Here is a 22345-nt window from a genome sequence, read left to right as displayed (position 1 = left end):
AGCTGACAAAATTTACCACGATTTGATGGAGAAACACCACCTAAGCGATTTCACCCGAAACACAAGGCTAAATACAAATAAAAGATTTTTGTTGTGGCAGTTGCTTTTTCCACAATGGGCTGTTCACGCCATTTATTTAATAAAATCAAAGAATTATCGTTTTTACGATTTAAATTATTTACAAAGAGGAGTAAAGAGTATGTACAAGAGTAAAACCCTGTTGAACAGGTTTACCAACAAGTCAAGCGTTTAGAATTTTAAAAATCAAGTGTTTCTTCAATGATACCTGTCAGTAATCTCGCTTTCCGTTCCACAATCAAATGATGAAAAATGCAAGCTAAACTAAAATTAAAATTGAGATAAAACTTTGCTTGGAAACAAGTAAAAACCGATAATTATCAAAGTTCAACTAAAGAACAAATTCCTCTTTCAACCAAAGAATTGAGAAACCGGAAAGAAACGTAATCAAGAAAATATCTTTTACAAGAATCAAATGGCAATTCTGCAAATCTCCGCAAGCTAAAACTTCAGCCATCAGAAAGTTCTCTTTCTGTCTGCTCCTTCTTACAGTGGCCTCCACTTCACTTGCATTATTTATCACGTTTGATCACGAAGTTTAACAAAATATGGGGCTACCAGAAGACCAGAAAACCAGAAGATCAGATCCCAACGCTTCCTCCATATATCCTGGGGGAAGCTCTCTCAAAAACGATCGCGCTGTTTTATCCGAATTTTTCCTAGTGTACAAAACGCGAAGGATGTGTTTCAATTCATTGGGCAGTTTCAAGCGATCTGTAAATCCCAGAGTAAACTTCACCTCCGTTCTAGAGCTGTCCTCTTCGGAAATAAATTTGTACAGCGCTTTAGGGTGATTATGAAATTTCGGAGAGTCGTTTTCAGACTGCGCGCTGTAAGAGCGATCCATAATATCCCTTGCAGAGCCCACAGAATCTTCATCGTCATTCTCGTATTCATCATCAGCGTCTTCCTCAGAGGATGTCGTCCTCGATCGAGAGGAGGACAGCGATGTTGGAGAACCTACAAAACCCAAACGAAATAGCTTGAAATGAAAAGTGATAAAAAGGCAGTCAGGGCGAGTAGATTAGGCTGGAAGACAAGGAGGGAGGGGAGGGTAAGAAAGAATATGGTAATCCACGAAAGGGGAGTAAATTACGGTCTGCAAGGAAGACCCACATTAGTGCGCGTTAACCCTGTTCGAAGGGCCAATTTCTTGTATCATTGATAACCGTACTTATTGCTGATTTACATGCATGGGTTTGTTAGATTAGTTTGTTACATGTTAGCCACCTTTCAGTGAAAATACTGTAATAAAGTCAGTATTATTATTATTATTATTATTATTATTATTATTATTATTATTATCATTATTATTATTATTTGTTTACGTCATGCACCTTTTCTGCGGGAAAATAGGATTTGCTTTTCGGTTATTTATCGGGTAAATCTGAGTCGGGTAGCAAAGTATGCTGTGAATATTGGACATCACATTTCTTGTAAACTTGTAATGATTCTTAATTCATATCACCTTATAAAAGAAACATTTATGTCTTCGAAATATTTTAACCAAATAAAGACAATTTTACAGACTTTTTCCAAATTATTTTAGCGCCTCTCCTGGCGGTAAATTGTGCTCCCAAATTATATCAACTTACTGTTTTCGTGGAGATTTCACATCAGTTAATTTCATTTACCTCACTGTTTGTTATCTTAAGTATCTCGATCTAGCGCAGATAAAGCAAACTTTTAGTTTAACTAGTAATCCAGTCCATTAAAGGTCAGGAAACAAAAGCAAGTTTAGACTAATGATAGAGAAGTATCGAACTTTCGAAATGATAGAAGATTGCTTCAATTACATATCTTCTCCTTACAGCGAAACTTAAAAGCATTTATTTTCAAAACATGTGCAGAAAGAGAAACATTGTAGTAGGCAAATTAGAAAGTGCAACTTATGACTGAAAAAACACACCTTTGTTGCTCCGGGTTGAAATGTCATTGACCTTAATATCTGGAAGGTAATTATCGTCCAATAACACTTTTCCACGCTCGGACGGTGCGTTCTCCTCGAAGTTTTGTTGTTCTCTTGTTCTCTCAGTTGACGGCTGTCGATTGAGATGGGGTGGCGGACAAACACAGATCATAACCCTGTGCCTAAGAAGGTACTGGCCTGTACAACATGAAACCAAATAAAGAAAGCACGTAACTAATTTAAGGTGTTGGAGGGAGGAGATGTGCTTGAGTGGTTGAATGTTAACTCGCATAACCAGGTTAACAATTATCTGCCAAATATCGAAATAAGGTGCCAGGCGATTAAATGTTTGAGTATAAATACTTCAATACTAACAAGGACAATTTATTTTTCTTGCATAACAAGTATTCCTCAAAAACAAGGGGTATGTGTGTAGTGTTACCTCCCCATAACGTGGGAGTGCATGACTTGAACAAGATACGACACACGTCTGAGCCGAAAAAGCGCACGCACCACTATAATCAACGAAGTCATTACAAAGAGGGTTGTGTGATCACTTTATATCCGACTTCTTACAGTTGCAATTGGTTTTCATTTTATGTCTAATTACTTAAGAAGTTGGCGCGAATTTACTACACCAATCTCGTGTAAAGAGTGAAGCGAGGAAAAACCAATACAATCCCTCTTTAATTTCGATACCATATTAAAACTTCTTTAATTAAAAGCTGACCTAACTCAAGTCCTGTTTTAGTCTCCGTGTCCCCAATGCAAAGTCCCAGTTCGTCGTAACCATGGTTAAGAACATAGTTAACCACCCATTCAACTAACACTGCGCCCGAAAAGCACTTGCGAGAAGTGTGCAGATCTTTGCGCATGGCTTGAATGAAGCTATCCGCAGGAGCATTCGCATCAGCCAGACGTGAGCTAGTGCTCATTGACGACGTCAGTTCTTCATTCCGATTTTGTTGCCGCATGTTTAGAACCTAAAGAACAGAAAGCAAATTATGATAAACTAAATTCTATCACTAGTCCTTCCATTTACGGTAAATTACTGACATACCTCTCAGTAAGGGGACTCTGTACATAGGTTTGTTCCTTTAATACAGAGTGCGACCTAAAGTTGCTTTGTTTTTTACTTCAAACACAATCTTAAAAAAATCTAGTCGCCAATCTGGCTTCTAAACCAGGAAGTTTAGTCTTCCAGGTCAGCTGGAAAGCGTGGTCACATTGGTAACTCAATCAGTCGCCATTCCCAGCCCTGCTGGTGTCACAGGCTGACCAGGCAACTGTGATTATGGTTTTCCTTCATACATTTTCTAATTCAAGTAAGATTCTTAACGCAAGTCAAGTTGTATATTTAGGAATTTCAGTGCTTTCAATGGCTCAACGGTGTTCGCTTATAGGTAATTTATCACTTGATAAAAGCACCATAAAAATAATCTTTCTTTTCGTATCTCTCATGTTGTTGTGTTTAAAGAGAGGAATATGCCTTGACCAGGGATACAATTTTTCCTGCCAAAATCTAATATAACTACTAACTCTCCGAAATTAAAAATTGCTCTATCATTTCTTTCGTCTTTAGAGATCTTACCTGTCTGTTAAAGGAGCGGTACATGGAAATGAGTCTATCTGTTGAGGTGGTGTACAACTGTAAGTGCTTTACGACAGAATCCTTGAAAATAAGAGACACAATGGTTATTTCATTCTTTATCGTTTGACTCACCCTTCCCCATCTTTCCGTTTCTCCCAGAGCCACCCCTCCCCCAAGAAACCCGCAACCCTTACCGTTCCTTCTCCTGCACCCGTTCGTCTTTATTCTGAACATAAAGGATCGCTCACTCGAAAGTCGATATATTTTTATTTCCTTGCTTAACTAAATAATGAATTCTGTATACCATGACGTTTCAAAGAGCAAAAAATCTTTAAAGAGAAGGCAGGGAGGGGGGGGGGAGACTTGACAGAATAAGAACAAGATACCAAAATACAAGAGTTAATTTTCCACCACTTTCTCTTCCGCTAATACGCTTAAAATTCCTAAATACCGCGTAGCGAGAGGAAAACACAAACTTCTAATAAGCACACCCTTTATTTGAGGTGAGTTATATGTATACGAGTGGTGAGGACGGCAACGGGATAGGAAATCATAGGAAGCTGCTGTGATGTTATCTCATGTAGATTGATTATAATAACGTCAGAATACTGTGTAGTGGCATATGAAGGCTTGGTTGATTCAGAAAAAAACTACTAATGTACTTCTTGAAGTCAAGTGTCGAGCTTTAAACAACTGTCTTACCATTGGTGTGGCAAAGTCATCGAACGCAATTCCATCCCCTCCATCATAGAAAAACTGCATCAGATACTAAAAAAAAAGGCAGTGGTAAAATTCATTTGTGATAAAGAAGACATCAACGTTACCATATCCACACTTCATCAAGCGCGGGAAAGCGAGTGTGACTAAAACGGTTATGGGCGTTCCGCATCTGATTGGTTAAGAAAAGGGCGCGAGTTTTCTCGACCAGTTATGGAACTTAGAGAAGAAAAGTCAATGAAAACCAAAATAATTTTCTGCATTAAATTTAAAAAATGGAATCTGCTCAGTTTGTTAGGGAAAGAAGTATGAAAAAAGGAAGTTCACTATTAACAAGAACGTAAAATCCCTACCGACACAGCCTGCTGCAAAAGATGGCTTTGTTTTGATGCATAAGACTTTCTTCTCACCAAACGACGACATTCTTCTTCGAAATTCTAATGCAAAACAAAAGGGAAATATCAACTAAAGAGTTCGATCAGTCAATTCAAACCAACTGATAAAATGGTACCATTCCCGAACCCCCCAATCCTTTTTGTTATCGCTTGACTGAAGTTCCGTTTATTCCTCAGATAGAAGAAGGGCTGAGCACAGCAAAAGAGAAATGAAAAAAACTCCAAAATTGATGCCACCTGTTTTCAGCCGTTTGTGCGCTTGAGCAAAAATATTTACTGGACGCAAGCAAAATATGTGTATTTAATGTGAATTATAGACATTTTCTCCTTTACTACAGGGTTGATGCAAGGATCATGAGAATAGTGGACAACAATTAGAATTCATTTTTGCCCATTTTCATGCACGTAAAGCTCGACAATTCACGATTTCTTAGTGAATATGACCGAATAACAACTTTCTCTTAATTGACAACCGAGCTTAAATGTAAACTTTACCATCTTCTTCATCCAATTTACTCACACGATACTTCTTTTTCATTTTTGATACTCACAGTATGTAGGAAACTTGTCACATATGAACCTAATCATGACCTAATTCACTGCAGTCTCCGTGGCTCAGTGGTTGAGCATCAGACCGCAAAATCCGAGGATCAGGGATTCGATACCTTTCAGTGGAACTTATCTTTGTCCCAGACTCGCGATAAGACTAATACCGTCTTGCTAATATTCTTATGAAGAATAAGACAACAGGTTAAATTTTTCATCCCTTCGCAATTGCATGTGAGTAGTACCAGTCTCTTAAGTTGCTTTCTTGACGCTTTCAACCCTTTCACTCCCAAGATCTAATCAGTAATTCTCCTTACTGTCTGCCATACAATTCCTCTAATGTTAGTTTGGAGAATTTGGTATTGGATCAACTAATAATCCCCTAATTGATATTTTTCTTCATTCTCATCACTCGTCTACTTGATATGGTACCGATATTGTTAGGGGAAATTCTGTCTTGGTCACCCGTGGGAGTTAAAGGCTGAACCACCCCTTTATCGTCTATTTAATACTTACCCGCACTACGTGATCCCATAGGTTTAAGAGGATTTTGTTAAAGTCTTCCGGGTACAGCACATCATGAAATTTCTGCAATTCACGGGACAGATATTTCATAGCTGGTATCAGACGTTTTTTCGTGTCGTATCTTGGAAGATGAAGATCAAGTACAGTTCTTAGAAGCTGTTTGAAGAGTATGTTGATCTGCAAAAGTAAATAATCGGAAACACCAAATAAGAGGTTGTTCTTACGAAATGCTGATCTAAGAATAATTACTTGTAATAAGTACCATATTTAGTAGTAGTTGATTAAGAAAGAAACCCAAAATATTTCTTTGACAAAAGTTCTTGTCAGGTGTTGTGGACGTGACTGTACAAAACGTTCCAGAGCATTCCAGTCAATATGACCAGCTGCTCATATTGTTTATTCCGTAACAAGGTTTGATCACAAAACCAAAATATCGAAACTAGTGGTCAGAGAATTCCTAAAATAAACTTCTGCTCCCTTGTTTTCTTCTCCTTCATGACCAGCCGCCTCTACCAACTATGATCAAGCCGTTAGGAAAATCGTAAATAATACTAACGATATTATGTATGGTAACATCTTGGTAACATTCCTTTGACAATAATTCACACACAACTATCAACAGCAGACCTGAATTGGTTCGAGTCTAGATGTATCGACCGTGTTCTATGTAAGACCATTATATATTCTACAGCCTTTGCAGCTTGCACAACAGCTGATATCGGCCAAAATTACCAAGGTAGACTTACCCTGTAAGAAATAAGCTTCACTTGAGAAATCTCGAGCCTGCAAAAGTGCTCAACAGAATTCGTCAGTACACCTGGGTGATAGAGTGCATCTGTCGTTGCTCGTGGAGCATCAATTCTTCCTTCAGCTGTATATAAAATACATTTGACAAGGAGTTATTTTTGTGAAACTAAAATTGCGGCGAGAAGGTTATCTTTCTAGCGTGATAAACGCTACTAAAACCAGACATGGGCAATTCATGTCACCAATCGGCGATCAGTATTGACAGTGTCTAAATATACGTGCCTTACAAGTAGACCCGCCTAACTTTATAATATTTGCGTAAGGGTTATAGTGCAAGGGGTGTAACGCCTAAGCCATCATCTTCATTTTAAGTAAACACTGTCAAAACCAGCAGCATGTGTTCATCTTAAGTAAATGTGTGCGTAAAAATGTACCAGCCTATTCATACTGTTCTTAAAACTCTTCACATTACCTGTACTGCCTATGGAAATTCCATCCAGGCTGGGCCCAGTCTCACAATAGGAAAGGCACGAGTCATACTCCATCAAATCGGGATTGGTGATAGCGGAAGTTACGTGCTCTAACAACCATGGAAGAGTGCTTCTCAAGATCGCCACATTGGTCAGTCTGATGCCCATCTGGTGACAAATAATGACATGCAGTGAATGGTGGAGCCTGGTCGTAATGTGTGTTGCTACTATTTTTGTTGTTGTTGTAGTAGGAGCTGCGAAAACGGATCTTACTCAGCGTTTCTCTGAATTGGCTGTCAGTAAATTTTCAAATATCGAGTAATTGATAAACCACTTTCGCTCGATAAGAGAATAGAGACTGATGAAATAAAAACATTTTTGCCAGAAATAAACACAAAATTTGCGTCGATAAAAAATGCAGAAGGTGCAGAGTGATGAAGGTATTGTTTTGATTCTTAAACTACAGTGAAAGCTCAGCAGCTTTTAGGATCCCTCTATTCAGGAAACGTCACTGAATAATCGAGGAAACTTAACTTTGGTTCCAAGTGAAAAACAAAGAAAAATGCTCCTATAACAAATACATCAGATAGCTTCAATCAAGGAACACCTCATTGAAGGGACACTTTCTCTAGTCCCAGGCATGCCCCACGAAAGAAGGGTCCTCTGTAATAAATTCTTATCAACAGACCTGTCTTGTGAGTGGTTCGAAGCCACCAAGATTCACCTCCATCCTGGACATTCCCTCGCATGGTGGTATGCGCGCACCTATACCATGTAAAAGATACGAAAAGATTTAGTCCATGAATTTAACCAATTAATCACCAAGCAATAACTTGTACCTTTTCAAACTGAAATATGCCCCACGATTGTGGTGAAATCTGAAATAATCATATCGGCCAATCAAACCAGAGAAAATATTACAAGGATCCAATGAAAAATAATCCAAAAAAAACGTGATTGGTTTTTATTTTGAATCTGAATGGTTGAGAAAATGGCGCAGGTTATCTGGACCAATCAGAGAGCATTATAAGGCAAACCCCATGCAATCCTGCGTTCCTTTCCACACTCGATTAAAAACTTCTCAAATTATCACTGCACACTTTATACCGAAGACCTACCCTGCAAATCTGTTGTGTTACAGCTTTGGCTGGCTAAAGGATTGTGACGGCATCCATGTAATTTCCCTTCATCCCTCTGTGTTCTGAGAAGCCTCTGAACTCGTTCTCCCAATAAGTCAGTCAGAATTTCATCTGTCAAGCCACACGTGTCCATAGCGAAGACATTGTCCGAGTACAGCTTTACAAACGACAACATCACCTTTTAAAGGATAAATCATATACAATGTAGCTGTTAGAACAACAGATATACAGTACATGGAGCAGCGCAGGCAGCCTACAAATGACACTGTATGAAGTCAAAACATATACTATGGCCTGGGCACATTTTTCTGACAGAACTCTGTTGTTAGTTTAATTTGTTCACGATAAAATGCAAGAGGTGTTTTTATTTCTTCAGTCAATTAATATAACGGCTTGAGAAATAAATACATCAGCTTTGGGTTGCGGTTAGGGTTGGTTGATTACATGAAAATAACTTTAAACCCTATAGGCCGGTTATTAAACGAGGTCTAACACAAACCGCGGTTTTACGCAAGCAATGGGCCTCAAGTCTTCTCCATAAGAGGTTTGATTTAATCGAATGAACGTCACTTCCATTGTTAGCTTTCGGCCTTCTTGACGCGGTCCACAAAAATAAAAGTTCCGATAAAAGGTTCCACCGATAACAAATTGATAATCAAGTAGCCAAAATTCATACGACAGATTCTCGTAATTCATTTCCTGAACTAGACCCACCCTGAATCGGAAAAAACCCAACATTTTCGAAGTGTCTCACGAGTATGCTGGCTCTAAAGAATTATCATACCGTATATGTAGACTGTACCTGGACTAGTCTGTGGTAGAGGCTCCTTTTAATCTCCAATGATTCGTGCCCCAAATCCTCATCTCCTGCCGTGGAACACGCAGCAGCTGTTGCCGCGGCTTGCTCACTTCTCTGAGGACCCTCGTCTGGGCAGAGGATCTCGCAAAGGTGACACGCAAATGCGGCCAAACGGTTTACGGCGCCAATCACATCCACAAACGAGCTCGAAATTGCCAACCACCTGGGTGTGTCGTCTCGAGAAGTAATCCTGTCTGAGTGATGATCGCCTTCATTTTGGGTTGCTGACTGGCCTTGCTGTGAAGGGGTGGGACTGGAACGAGGAGTGCGATAGCTGCCTTCAGTACTCTCGGAGAAGACTGACCCATAGGTACTTTGAAAACTGCCACATTCCGAGTGATAGGAAGCACCTAATGGACGTAGCTTATCAATGAGTTTGTTTCGTGGCATTGGAATATGTGCACTTCGCTTATTTTTGTCTGGATCAGATTTGCGTACACCTAAACCTCTCTCATCGTTTTCTGAACCAAAACAGCTGTGTCTCGCAGGGCAGGTTTGGCAATCTTCAATCGAACTAAAGCCCCTTCGTCCTGTCCCACTTTTAATAGCGTCTTCAATCGGTTGAAAAGTTTTTGTTTGACTCTTTTTGGGAACCTTTGCCTTCCCTCTATCCTCAATGAAGTCAAACGAATCAGACGTGTGAATTGAGTTTTCGCTGTCTGATTCATAGGTAGAGTCATTCTCAAAGGGAGTGCCTTGGTTCCTCGAGAGGTTGGTGTGACTGTCCGTCAAATCTGACTGATCAGCTGGGGAGCCACTCGATTGTAGACCCATAGTTTCTGTTCCATTCTTTGGACTGTGTACTTCAATGGTGTTTTCTTGGTATTCTTGAGTATTGAATGGCACAGAACTTTCTTCTTTTTCAAAGGACTGTGCTGGTCGATCCTCATCCTGCGTACTACTTGGCTGTTCATTTCCTTCTCCAGACCTCTTGGTTTCCTCCGGACCTGATAGCGGCTGTGTCGCTGGATCATTCATTGCCGGTGGTATCTCTCTGCTGGTAGCCTCTGCTTGACTACTTTGGGGTTCTAATATTTTCTTCTCCACACTGGAAGCAACTTTTTTCCGCGGGAAATTCACTTGGGCTTGTACCTTCACTGTCTTTCCATCTTCTCCAGAGCTGCTGTCATATTCCACACGCAGGGTGCGTTTTCGATTCTTCTCTCCTGACGGAAGGGGCTCTTTCCCTTTAGCACTCTTGGCTTTTCCTTTCGCGGCAGAAGACTAAGATGAAAATAAGAAAAAGATTCACAAAGTTATCAGTTCAGCTGGCATGATAGTTATGGTAATTAGTTGGTAATGAGAAATTTTTCTTATACAAAGTCTAATCAACAATCCTCTTGGAGACGTAAGACGTAATTCCTAGGTTAGTGAGCGTGTGGTCCTTCTATAGAGTCAACACAGAACATGGTTTGCCTTCCTTTAACAATATCACTAAGTTGAATTTTTCGTTAACCTTTATTTACAGATGAAGTTCACAAACTTATAAGTTATACATGTTGTATCTTAGCAGGAGATCCAGCTGAAGGTGCCACAGTTTTGAAAGCAGAAGGACTAGACGGTGTCAAGGACGGAACAGAACCAGACCGTAGGCGAGAAGTAGGATGTGTCTTTACATTGCGCTTCTGTTCATGTGATCGATGGATAATTACTGCCACTGGCTCCCATAAGTCATGGTTAATAAGCTGAGGAACAAGCGCTTGGAGCAAATGACCGGTAGCATCCAGCCACTGTAGTGCAAATCCCAGAAAAGGCTGACGCCATTTTTGACTCCTAGAATGTAATATAGAGATGTTTATTTCTTTAATCAGCTTACTTTAAATCTAAGTCAAAGAAACTACTTAGCCAACATTTAAAGAGCCTTAAACCCCATTAACACCAAAACCTACACAAGTTTTAAAGCTGTTTTGTTTAACACGGTATATATCTTTTTCTTCATAGAAGCTGCTTAAACTATTGTTTGTCAACTTCAAATGTGGCCTATTGAAAATACAAATCAGAAATTACTTGAATACCCTTAACTGAAATACCAAACCAATCGTCAAGAAGACTAAAAAAATGTGCTCTCTTTGTCTTGTCTGTCGTCAAATTTAGGGTTGTGGAACAAAGTCCCACAACTAAAACAGTGAGATCCTGATGATACCCTTCAGAAGTTGGAGTGAATGAAAATTGCACTCACAATTCATTATCGTCACAATTTCCTTTAAGCAAAAAAACTAGATTCTTCCTTGCAAACACGTATTTCAAAAAAGTTAACATCGTTCTTGCTCGTTTTGAGGCATTGATACGTTAATCTTGTAACATAACAATGATATGATTCCCATTTACAATTAAATAAAAAAAATGAGAACTAACCGGTGAGGAATGTACTCAGCCCATTCTTTATCGAGTTTGGATAAGCGGAATGCCAAACACAACATGAAACAATCCACATTATCAGGTCGTTGGTTTCGAGGTTGATTTTGACACAGTTCTTCCACATCTGACATCAGCAGGGAATAAAACTTACAAGCAGAGAGTTTCATGATATCAAAATACCTGTGACAAAAATCATACAAGTCACTTAGAACTAGGTATAAGGAAGTGAGAGAGACACAAATTGAGCAACCTCGTTCCCAGGGTCCTCCCTCTTCCTTCCTTGAGAAAGTACCCTGGTTGCGGCCGGTCACGTGCTTGTGAAGAACAAAGACACGCCGTAGGGCGGGCGGGTCCTTGAGGATGGAAGAGAAAGAACGCTGGGAACGAGGTTGAGAATTGAGTAAAACGAAACAAGAACAAGGCTGTAAACTAGTATGAAATAAAAATGACTAACCTGGAAAAAGCCTGTTTGTATTGTGAGTTGTAATAACTGACTTCATGATGAATTTCCAGGATAGATTTAAGCAAAAGCTTTGACATTGAGAAGTTCTGACCCAAAGCTGTGGTGGCTTTTACTTTGAGACCTTCATATCGACCCTCGATCTCATTCTTAGGAAAACAAATAGAATGTAAGGAAACATCAGTGATAAATATTGCTATTAACGTCACGATAGAATGGCAGCTGTCATCTTTCAACGGGAGGGATAACGCAGGTCGGATCAATGTCAGTATCCGAGCAACTGCGCACCTACCCCTCCCCTGACCCAACAATAGTCAACTGATAATAAGTTAGGGTTAATGTTGCGTTAGGGGAGGGGTAGGTGCGCAATTGCCCAGATACTGAAATTGTTCCATTAAGTGTTAGGTTGACGCTTTTCGCAAGTTTTTTGGTTGAGCGTTTAAAGGAGACGTGTCATGATATCGTAAACGTCTACCCAAAGGAAAATGATCAGAATACTACCTAGAACTCTTTCCGATTGAGTTTTGCGACACCAAGAATAAAGCAACTTAAATGGGCCAAAAAGAATTGAAACTAAACCCAAGCAAACTGCCTCAAGAGCGGGAAAACGTCACTTATGATTAGGCCGCGGTTGGTTGTAGTTTCGCATCTGATTGGTTCAGAGGGGATTTAGTTTTCGGGGGCAAAGAAACAGCGAAGTAAAGCAAAAACCAACGTAATACAGAATTATTTCCTCTCCCTCTTTGAGATGCACATTTTAAATACAGCGGTCTCTTCCAAAGTACATGGTACCATAATGCTGACACAGCAAGTGGAGGGGATTTTTATCATACATTGTATTTCGCATTCAGTTTGTAAAACTCACTGCATAGCACTTCAAATTGTTTTGAGTGACGAACTAAAGCTAAAGGCTTCCATATTGTCCGGGGCGCTTCGATCATCCCTAATAACGCCCATGCGATCGGACCATTTAATTAAAGTTAAGCCAAATAACCATGAACGTTTCACTGGTCTCGAAAAACTGGCCGGGGCGATCGAAAAGAAAGGAACCGTGGGGTTACTCTTTCACACCAATTAACCCTTAAATCCCTAAGAGTGACTGGCATCTAATTTCTCCTTACTATATCATCTCTGAATCAAACATTAAGGTCATGAGAATAAATGAAACGATCACCAACTAAAGAAGCTCTTGATTGTTGGACAAATTCTCCTTCTCAGAACCTTAAGAAATGTATGGAGTAGGTATGGAGAATATGCATACTAATGTTAGAGAGTAAAGGGTTCATATGTACCTCGACAAAGGAAGCCAGAAGATCGCAAACTGGAGCTTTCGACAAGTTGTTGGAGAATTGTCGAGCCTGTGGAAGTCTTTTAAAAACTGATGGAAATTCAGATTCTAGTTCTCTTGCAGATTCCAGGGTCAGTTCAAACAGAGTGACCAATGCTGTAACACCTTCGTTAGGATTGTTGTCAGCTGGAAAAATCCTCCTTAGTTTACTCAAGAAATACTTGGTCTTATTTAGCAGAATGGACAAAATATTGAGTAGCATTTTGAACTGAAAAATAAGATAGAGACATTGCATTTATTGAACGAAACAGCGAAGATAATTCACACGCTTTGAAAGTTAGAAACACCTATTTCACTTTACATTTTGTTCAGCAATTTGAATGTGCCAACTGGGCCTTGTAAATGTTCATGGAAAAATTCTAAAGGAATGGTCATAATTTATTTGTTCACAAGAATAGTACTGAACTTAGGGGAAAATCATGCAAATTTTCTCTGGACACAACCAAAATTGTCCAATAATGACCAATCCCTATAGAAAGTTATAAAATTATAACCTTAAAAACTACAAAACAGTTACATGTGTATAGCAATTGAAACCATAAAATTCCACTTTCTTTTTCTCATAAAACTGTTGTAGTTGAAACAAAATCTCCAATATTTTCACTATTTGAAAGCAGGTGATCATTGAATCGTAGACTGACAAGGATGTATGTTAGACTTCTGAATAAACAATGACATCAAACATTTAAACCATGGAAATATCTGTGGTAAGATATCAATATTATTTTCTACTTACTGTCTGTTATACATTTCTCATAATTCTAGTTCTAACAAAATGCCCTAATCATTATTTTCTTTTCATTCTTAGTACCCATCTGCTTTATAGTGTAACAATTTTCTGGGGAGAAACTACTTGTTGACCTTTCAAGTTTGATCAGAGTCACCTGCACATACAGTGTACAACAGAATCACATTGCCCCAGACTTACCTCTTCCTCAACAAAAATTTCTTGACAGCCGCTAGAAATAAGATTCATTGCATCTCGTAGAGATGTTTTAGTGTGCTCAATATACCAGATGTTGTTTTCAAAAAACCTAAACAAGTAAATAACAAAGCATTACAGAATTAAATAACAACGAGCTGGTTTGCCTTGTCATTTTGAAAATTTCAGCTAACCCTTAACCTAAATTGCATTAGCCATATGAAAGGATTTCAATCAAAGCCTGTTACCAATGCCTACATGTACATTTGTGTATCAGACATGAACATAAACAGCTGTTCTTCCAGCCACAACCAGCTGTTGCACCATCGGCAAATGTTCGTGGAAAAGTTATCAAAACCTCTATAGACATGCACTGTACAGTACAATTATGTTTTAATCTGAAAACTGGAGAAAAAAAAGAAGAAAAAAAACCAAGCATCAACAGAACTGAGTTTTTCAAAATGCTTCTTAAACTCTCAATAGAGATTATTTAAAAATGGTCAGTTGGGAAGAACAGCTCCCTTTGATCTACTTTACATGTACCCTCATTACAAAGACTTACTTTACAATGTATTCCAGATATGATAGCTTGCAGAAAAGAATTCCTACTCCATATCTCAGGGAAAATTCTTTCAACAGTTGGCAAGATGGGGAGGATAAAGGTTCAATCGGAACTGCTTCATGATAAACTGGATGTAGCTCCTTTTGCTTGCTTTCATACCTAAAAACCAAAAAATAAATGTTGGTAATCTGTCATGGAAACAATTTGTTGAGAGCCATTTACAGTTTACTTATTAGTAATTTGTGTTAAATTCAGTTTAGTTCTAGTGTCCTGTACAAGAAAAAATAATTTCTATCTAGAGTACTCTACCTTTATATGACAAATGCAGGGATAGTTTGCAATTGAGCATCAAAAGTAATCATTATTACATTGTTTTTATTTCTTTGCTCTGTAATTGGTTTAGAACTTTACAAAAAGATTCGAAGCTAGAACAAATCCTGACATAATTGCTCCAATTTTTTTCTCCAGGTAGTTTCCTAATTTTTACTTTAATTTTTCAGGCTTCCTTTTAATTTTCCTTTGTTCTGATGGGTTATTGAAATTACTTTGGTTTTTCTTCTGCCATTAGAGATGTCAACATCAACGTCAAAGGAAAAATTTGTCCCAACCTGATAAGTCTCTTCATCAGCTCCACATACTGTTCATGGTATTTTGGAGTTTCCAAGGGCAACTCAGGTACAGGAGGAAGCGAGTACTGCCAGATGCCTTTGATTAAGCTATCTATCCTTCTTTTGACATCTATCAACCAATCATCATAAACATTGCTGTCCATGAAAGCCTGAACTCTGTAAAATGGGTGGTGGTTATGCTCTAAAACAAGCTGCTGACTCAGCAACTCCTCTACAAGAAACTACATGTACAAAGAAAAGTTGACAATTAATTCTTCATCACTAAGCAATACTGCAAAATTTTAACTGAAATAGTGCTTACAGTGGATATACATGTTAAAAGAGATCCAAACCCCATAAATAGCATTTTCTTAAACATAAGTAGGAAAAAAAATCTCGTATTAAATGAAATGCTGTAAGAGAAGAAGTGGAAATAAGATGTACATTGTACATCAGTAAATTAAATCTGTGAAGAAAGAGTCACCCTTCTTAATCCTTTACACTGACTCATAGAGGATTAATCTTTAACTTCTGATATATTGTCCATGTATCAACAAGGAGATGAGGATAGAGGAACTAGCAGCTGAAGGGGGTAGGGTTGTTGGATCCATCTCCAAATAAGGTAAAAGTAAGTTAAAATTAATTCAGTAATCAATTTGAATAGCTGACATCTAGTCCCTGTGCTCATGCTATTTTCATTGCATGAAGCTTGCTTAGAGTATTGCCACTCCCTGTCCCCCCCACCCTCCTAAATGGGATGCTGTACACCTACATGTATGTTACCCCATTTACCTCACAGTTTACCAGTACCCATAAACCCATTTTCTTCAATAAAAGTTTTAAAAATAAATGTCTTCAATGACCATACCTTTGGACCCTCCTTGGAATGAGGAACTTGCTTTGGTATCTCAGTCTCACAGTAAAATTTGTGCTGACGCTTTCCAAGTCCAAAGACATTCTGAACTAACTCCTGCAATTCCTCTGATAAGGTTGAGATGCAAACTTCAGGTGAGACATGCCCATTGTCAGATACTGATGACTCACAACGTCTATAAGTCAAGGCAAGTCAGAATGAAAACATTAGTTAAAAGTTATTATTAGTAGTTGATGTCTGTATGTACATGAGTTGAGTGTAGAGCACTTACCCTGGCCAAGATAAGGTAACATGTAGCAGATGAGAACATGATAATGGTGACTATTTGCATTTATTACCCACTCATACATGTACAGTACAAATTATGTCAAGAGTAGATGATTACCAATATGCATCCTCTTCCCTTTCAATTCTAATATCTCTGATCCAAAACACTTTTATTATAATTGCTTTCAATTGGTGTTACAGTTGACTGCCCTCCACTTCTACTTCAGATCCACATGAGCAGGGTCCAGGGTGGATAACTATATCTTACGGATAAATTGCTATCCAGCAGATAAGTGTTAACAAAATGTACTGTGCTATCCACCGCATAGAGATTTATCCAGTGGATAGCGTTATCCACCCTTCAACAGCCAGAGCATTCATGTAAAGTACATGATTATTCATCACTATGAGCAACTCAAGAAATGGCATTTAAAAAGTACCTATTCGCAATCAGTTGATTTTAGGGGTAATTAAGACACTTATTTGTTTAGTTTCACACTTTCAGTAGGAAATTATCTTCAGTGGACAAACATGATTGATTCTTCCTTAGAGGAACAGGTTGTTAAAATGATTTTTACCTTTTGCTTCCCAATGGAGGTTCAAATGGTGATGATGCTGGTGAATACGGAGAAGCAGCTGCTTGGGAGGCACCAAGGACTGGATATTGAGCACACAGGACAGCATTTTTATACAATTCAAACAGGGGAGTCTGTTTGAAAGAAGAGAAAATACCCATTAATGTCATGAGAATAAAGGAAATGATCCTCAACTAAAGAAACTCTTTATTGTTAGAAAAATTCTCCAGTCCTTGTCAGCACCAGTTAGTATTAATGTACAGAGAACAGTATGGAGAATATGAATGCTGATGTTAGGGTGTAAAGGGCTAAGAAATTGCTTACTGAAAAGAAACACTGTGCACTCCTTCTCAAAGGGGTGCTTCTGTTAGTAGTCGACCACAAGTAAGAGGCACTGTGAGGAAATAATGACACTTACTTTTATGCAAGAGGTCCATGTACATGTACATGAACATTCTTGTTGAAGAAAATGAAAACCTAAAATGTATTTTACCCTTATAGTCAAGCGTACAATGGTTGAATCTTGAGAAGAATTACTTGAATGACCTATAGAAGTAAACACAGATTGGTAAAGATCATTAGATGTGATTTCATGTTTCTACTTTTGACTAAAACACTTCATACATGCATTTGCCTTTTGTGGATGACCATGCATGTAACTAGATTAGCACACTTGTTGCTTTTTGAACTCTTGCCCATTCACATTAGGAACACCTAAACACCTCATATCCTACACAGCCATGAACTGCTACTCTATGTTTATGGTCCAAAAAAAAAAGGAAAACAAACAACAGTGTACCATTTTCCTCTTTCGCCCCAGAGGAAAGGATACATACCTACTCATCTATATATTAACTAAAGTAAATGCCTCTTATTTAGTTTGAGGTCTGTAGTGTAAGTTATGGGACAGGTTTTTTATGCTTGGACTGAGAAAATGGAGTAGTATTACCATTATATCTCTGGGTTTCAAACAAAATATTGAATTTAGCCACCTGTACAATGAAATTCCGCTGGCTAAATTAACCAATCATAGTGCATGTATTAACTAAGAGATATACTGTAATATGATATATTTATTTATTAACAGAACATTACTTGAACATGTTCGTTGCCCAGACCAGTTTACACCATCACCTGAAACCTGTAAAATATATACTTTTAAAAATTAATAAATAATTATTATTAATAACTATTTATAATTATTGATGTTTCATGAAACAAAATAATAACAACAAAAAAAAATAACAGTGGTTCTAAGTGTATAACCCTTAGTATCTGTTTGATAAACCAAAATCATAAATAGGTCCCCAAGATTTTTCTCTAGGTTAAAAACTCATGGAACTGACAATAAAATGCCAACTACAGTTGTTGTATATATGTATTGACACAACTATCATAGTTTTCCCCAACAAAACAACACTCTTGCTACATGTAAGTTCTTTCTCTCTTGAAAACAAAAAAAAAACAACAAAAAATACTTGGAAGAGGACATCTTGTGCAACAATACAGAACTTTAGGACTACCTAACATTTAGAAATAAAAAATTCTAGCTTTCTACACAACTCGAAACCACAAGTGCTAAATTAGAAACGTTTGCTACAAATTTGTAGGCCAAACATGAGCTGTACTTGCCATGGCAACCCAAACAGTCACAGCTTAAAGCACAGAATAAAAACTGAATATTTACAAATGTAACCAAAGGCCAGTGAGGAGTTGAGCTACACCCAATCCAATTACCATTAACGCACATCAGTTTTTACAAGAAAATCTGCTTGTTTGATCAAAGTCTGCTCAAAACTTGGGGTGCATCTTATAACAGAGTATTTTCACGCAACAAAATATAACTTTTCCAAATTTCCCTAATAAACTGATATGAGTATGTAAATAAATACTGGTAAATGAATAAACAAAAGACAAACAACGTTGATCATTGACTTCATCTGATTTGTTGGTTCTAAAAAGAACTGGGATGGCTCTGAAAAGAATCGTTTGTTTGAAAGCTCGCCTGAGCTCAGCTACTTGTTGTCTTTGGCTTGCTGTCTGTCTCAAACTGATGATTGTTGTTCACTTCTGCTACAATCTTCAACTTAAAGTTTAGATCATAGGAATGACGACGAGTGCTTGGCATAATTACTGAAAATTTATGGTATGCTGAACTAATGCTCAAAGATTAAGATGAGTTTTGCAACTGATGAATGAAAGATCTGTCAGATGAGTATTGTTTATAAACGTTAAAACGGATCAATTAGTATTCTTAACTTAAAACACTGTCTCCGGAGAAGGATGATGTGAGTGAATTATAAAGTGTGACTTTTATGCTATTTTCCATGTGTGATTTTGCTATTGTTTGTAATGTGTGACTTTTTCGCTTTTGTTTTGAGAATGAGAGCACTGTAATTAGTAACTTTGGAAGCAAATTGTCGTAAGTACAGCGAATGTGGTCAACAAAATTTCCTGTTATTCCAGGTGCCCCTTCTAACAGAGTATTTATGTGAAATTTTAATTTTGCTTACTTGTCACAATTGTCTTTGAAAGTTTAGGGTGCGTCTTGTAACCAAGTGTGTCTTATAAGTGAATAAATACAGTACATGTAGTTTCAGTCTTAAAATAATTATATATCAATTAATTAACTGCTTACCACTTGCATCTGAGAGGACGAACAGTCTGGATTTGTAATCTCAGCTGTGACTTTAACACAGTAGTGCCTTGGGCTAAAAAAAAAAAGATTTCATGTTTCAACTTCACATTTCAATACATGTATGACTACAGCTAGATGTAACTGAATTATATTGTCACTGTCATAAATTGTAACAAAAGCACTCACTCAAGAGCATAGAATTCCCTATGAATTCCCCTGATGGAACATCCATGCCTGTTAATGGGAAAAAAAAGTTGTAATACAAGCAGAATCTATGCATATCTGATATGCCATAACATACTGTAATGTCAAGTACTTAATTTCTCTTTAACACATATGTCAATGATTTGGTGCTTTGCATTGCTACATGTAAATATACATGCAGCAAGCTGCCAAAGTTATCAGAACATCCTTGAAATTCTTGGGTGGTGTTCAGAAGAGGTCATGTGGAAAGGATGTCTTTAGGAATGTTCAGAGGTCTTCACAAGATAAGAAGAAGAGATGTTCAGTATTGATTTTGGTAGGCTGAGGCAAAACAGCCATGTCTTTGTTTGGTCAAACACACTATACTAATCCATGATTATTACTTGTAACTTACCTCTAACCTTGGCAAAACATTTCAAACAGTGTAAAAAATTAACATTAGAGGCAACATATTAGTGGATTAACAGCTTTTAAAGGAGGACTGTTAGGCAAGTGCTAAAAAAGGATAATCAAATCAACCTACAGTATTCATTTTCTGAAAGCTCGATAGTTATAGATGATAACTATATATCTTTGCCTCTAAGTAAATAACTTGCTATGATAGCAAAAGAAATAGTATGATCTGAGCTCTGCAAAAACATTAGAAATGTTCTTTCCCAGATTTTCCAAATGTGGCTTTGTTTTTCTTCTACATCTTCTTAAAGAAAGACATTTTGAAAGTTCACAAATTCAAAATTTGCAACCATTATGTAACAAAGAGGAAGGTGTAAATGCTCTCAACTTGAGCATAGAAACAAAACTAATACCATAATGAAGACAAATATTCACTAAACAAAATTTATCACTTTTATAAACAAACAGAAAACACTGACAAGAAGCCACCAATTATTATAGAAAAAAAACCTCTTCCTTTATGGGGCTTTCAACTGCACAAGATCTGGATGCACACATAATGTGAGCTTTACAAATGTTCACAAGGAAAACAAACATGGCAGCTTGACATGCAATCCCACAATCGTTATCTACAAAGCTGGTCTGTTCATGTAGAACAAGAGGAAGAGGAAAAACAACATGACAAACACGAGAAAGATGTTTAACAAGGAACATGTGATTCATTTAGTTTTACCAGTCCTTAGCTGATTACTCGTGCCAAAGCTTTACACACTTAGTACCAAGCTGCACTCAATTTGAGACCGCTTGATGAAGTAAGAACAAGGTAGGTTGGTTTGTGTAAAATGTAAGCTACGTAAGTCAGAGTACTTCCGGTTAACACGTTTACGGTCGAGAAGGCAAGCGAAAATGACCACTTTTAACAAAATCCTGGCAGTCTATGACATCACAGTTACAGAAAAGAACTACCGTTTAAAGATAACGCTTTCGCATTCACTGTTAAAAGCAAATGACAGTCTATAAATAAGCAGTAACGGTGTGAACCACGCTTGAGTTGGAATTAAGCATACGAATTAATTAAATGACCTTCACTTTCAAGCAGTTAAAATGGACGCAACTATGGCCCTGGCGGTTGAAAAGAAATCATTTTCAATTCTCCGAATAGTATAGCTTACCTAAGTAGCAGCGATCCAGTATCAACAGAGTAACAATCCCGACTTTGGCCTTCCCCTAGAGCGGGTTCACGGTCTTCATGTTCTGACGAGTTGACGGGGGAAATATTTGCGATCCATGTCCGCTTCTCGGCCTTCAGAAGCAGCGACAACAGCACTTCGACCTGGTCTCGAGGAACCAGCCCTCTTTCTAACGTCCAAGCACAAGCGTCAACCATTTAGGCTTGGATAAGTTCCCAAATTTATGCCATGTTGGTAAACAGTCGTCTACTCCACTTTCCTAATTGAGGTTTCTCGCTCGTACTCCCGGGGAAGGCCTGGCGACCAATCAATATATTAAGGTCACTAAACAAGAATTCTATTGGCTAACGAGTAAGAGGTCATAATCTTGTTTATCTATCCTCGACATTGATTTTTTTTCTCAAATCTTTACTCACCACCCTACTTTCGTGATGCAACCTTATGCAAAGAATCCTGATCCGAAGTTGCTGACAATTAGAAATAACTACGTTGAAGCGACAATATGGAAAAATGCAGTTTTAAAAAAATCTTGGTATACCTCTCCACCCCAACACAATTTTATCATTTGCGATCGCAAGGGCACAGCACACCCAGTCGAATGTCAATGACGGTAATTTCGCCAATCTCAAATGTTAACATTTATATTTAATTGTAACAGTCAGACATGAATAACTAACTGACTAACTATACACGAAGTCCTTCTTAAGAGGCTCCAAAGGGACTCGAAGAAACAGGCAACTCACCACTGAGAGAATCTCTGTTGTCATCATCTCGAATTGTTCCCTGAAAGGTTGCAGGGGATTACCCGCGGAAGACTTCGCTTTAGCAATGCAAGACACGTGTCAATTAACGTGTTGTCTTGTGATTTTAACGTGAAAGTGTTGCAACAAAAATTCACCAGAGCCCTTACTAACCTTACCAAAGAGTTACTGTCAATAAATTATCATGGGCTAGAAATTTAAAAAATATT

At 38.0% G+C, this 22345-nt stretch overlaps 1 protein-coding gene across 2 annotated transcripts; it reads right to left on the bottom strand.

The window, feature by feature from the left end:
• Window positions 1–74: 74 nt before the first annotated feature.
• LOC131784092 (uncharacterized) lies at window positions 75–21668 on the bottom strand. 2 transcript variants are annotated; one of them, XM_066167769.1, is made up of 26 exons: window positions 21358–21668; window positions 19775–19822; window positions 19589–19661; window positions 18046–18091; window positions 17444–17496; window positions 16954–17084; window positions 16103–16283; window positions 15235–15476; window positions 14627–14785; window positions 14071–14176; window positions 13087–13350; window positions 11789–11943; window positions 11332–11514; window positions 10473–10749; window positions 8920–10200; window positions 8097–8295; window positions 7667–7743; window positions 6981–7146; window positions 6508–6632; window positions 5753–5938; window positions 4649–4732; window positions 4281–4346; window positions 3579–3659; window positions 2718–2970; window positions 1988–2185; window positions 75–1038 (listed from the first exon to the last, which is right to left on the bottom strand). In XM_066167769.1, exons 1-26 carry the CDS (start codon window positions 21570–21572, stop codon window positions 617–619), a joined length of 5271 nt encoding a protein of 1756 aa, XP_066023866.1. In that variant the 5' UTR covers window positions 21573–21668; the 3' UTR covers window positions 75–616. The 2 variants fall into 2 exon arrangements, with proteins under 2 accessions (XP_066023866.1, XP_058956856.2); XM_059100873.2 differs by having other exon boundaries at window positions 8920–10202; window positions 10484–10749.
• Between the last annotated feature and the right edge of the window lie 677 nt (window positions 21669–22345).

This window comes from Pocillopora verrucosa, chromosome 1, assembly GCF_036669915.1.
Source record: "Pocillopora verrucosa isolate sample1 chromosome 1, ASM3666991v2, whole genome shotgun sequence".
NCBI lineage: Eukaryota > Metazoa > Cnidaria > Anthozoa > Scleractinia > Pocilloporidae > Pocillopora > Pocillopora verrucosa.
Note: the sequence above shows the minus strand (reverse complement) of the source record. Positions and strands in the feature narration are given on the sequence as shown.

Bases quoted from the DNA above. Each gene is read 5' to 3' on its own strand.
- LOC131784092 (XM_066167769.1), bottom strand. From the start codon at position 21,572: ATGGTTGACGCTTGTGCTTGGACGTTAGAAAGAGGGCTGGTTCCTCGA. The intron at 11,944-13,086 runs GTACATATGAAC...TGTTTTCCTAAG, and splicing joins TTCTGGCTTCCTTTGTCGAG to AATGAGATCGAGGGTCGATA. The intron at 1,039-1,987 runs GTGTGTTTTTTC...TGGGTTTTGTAG, and splicing joins TTCAACCCGGAGCAACAAAG to GTTCTCCAACATCGCTGTCC.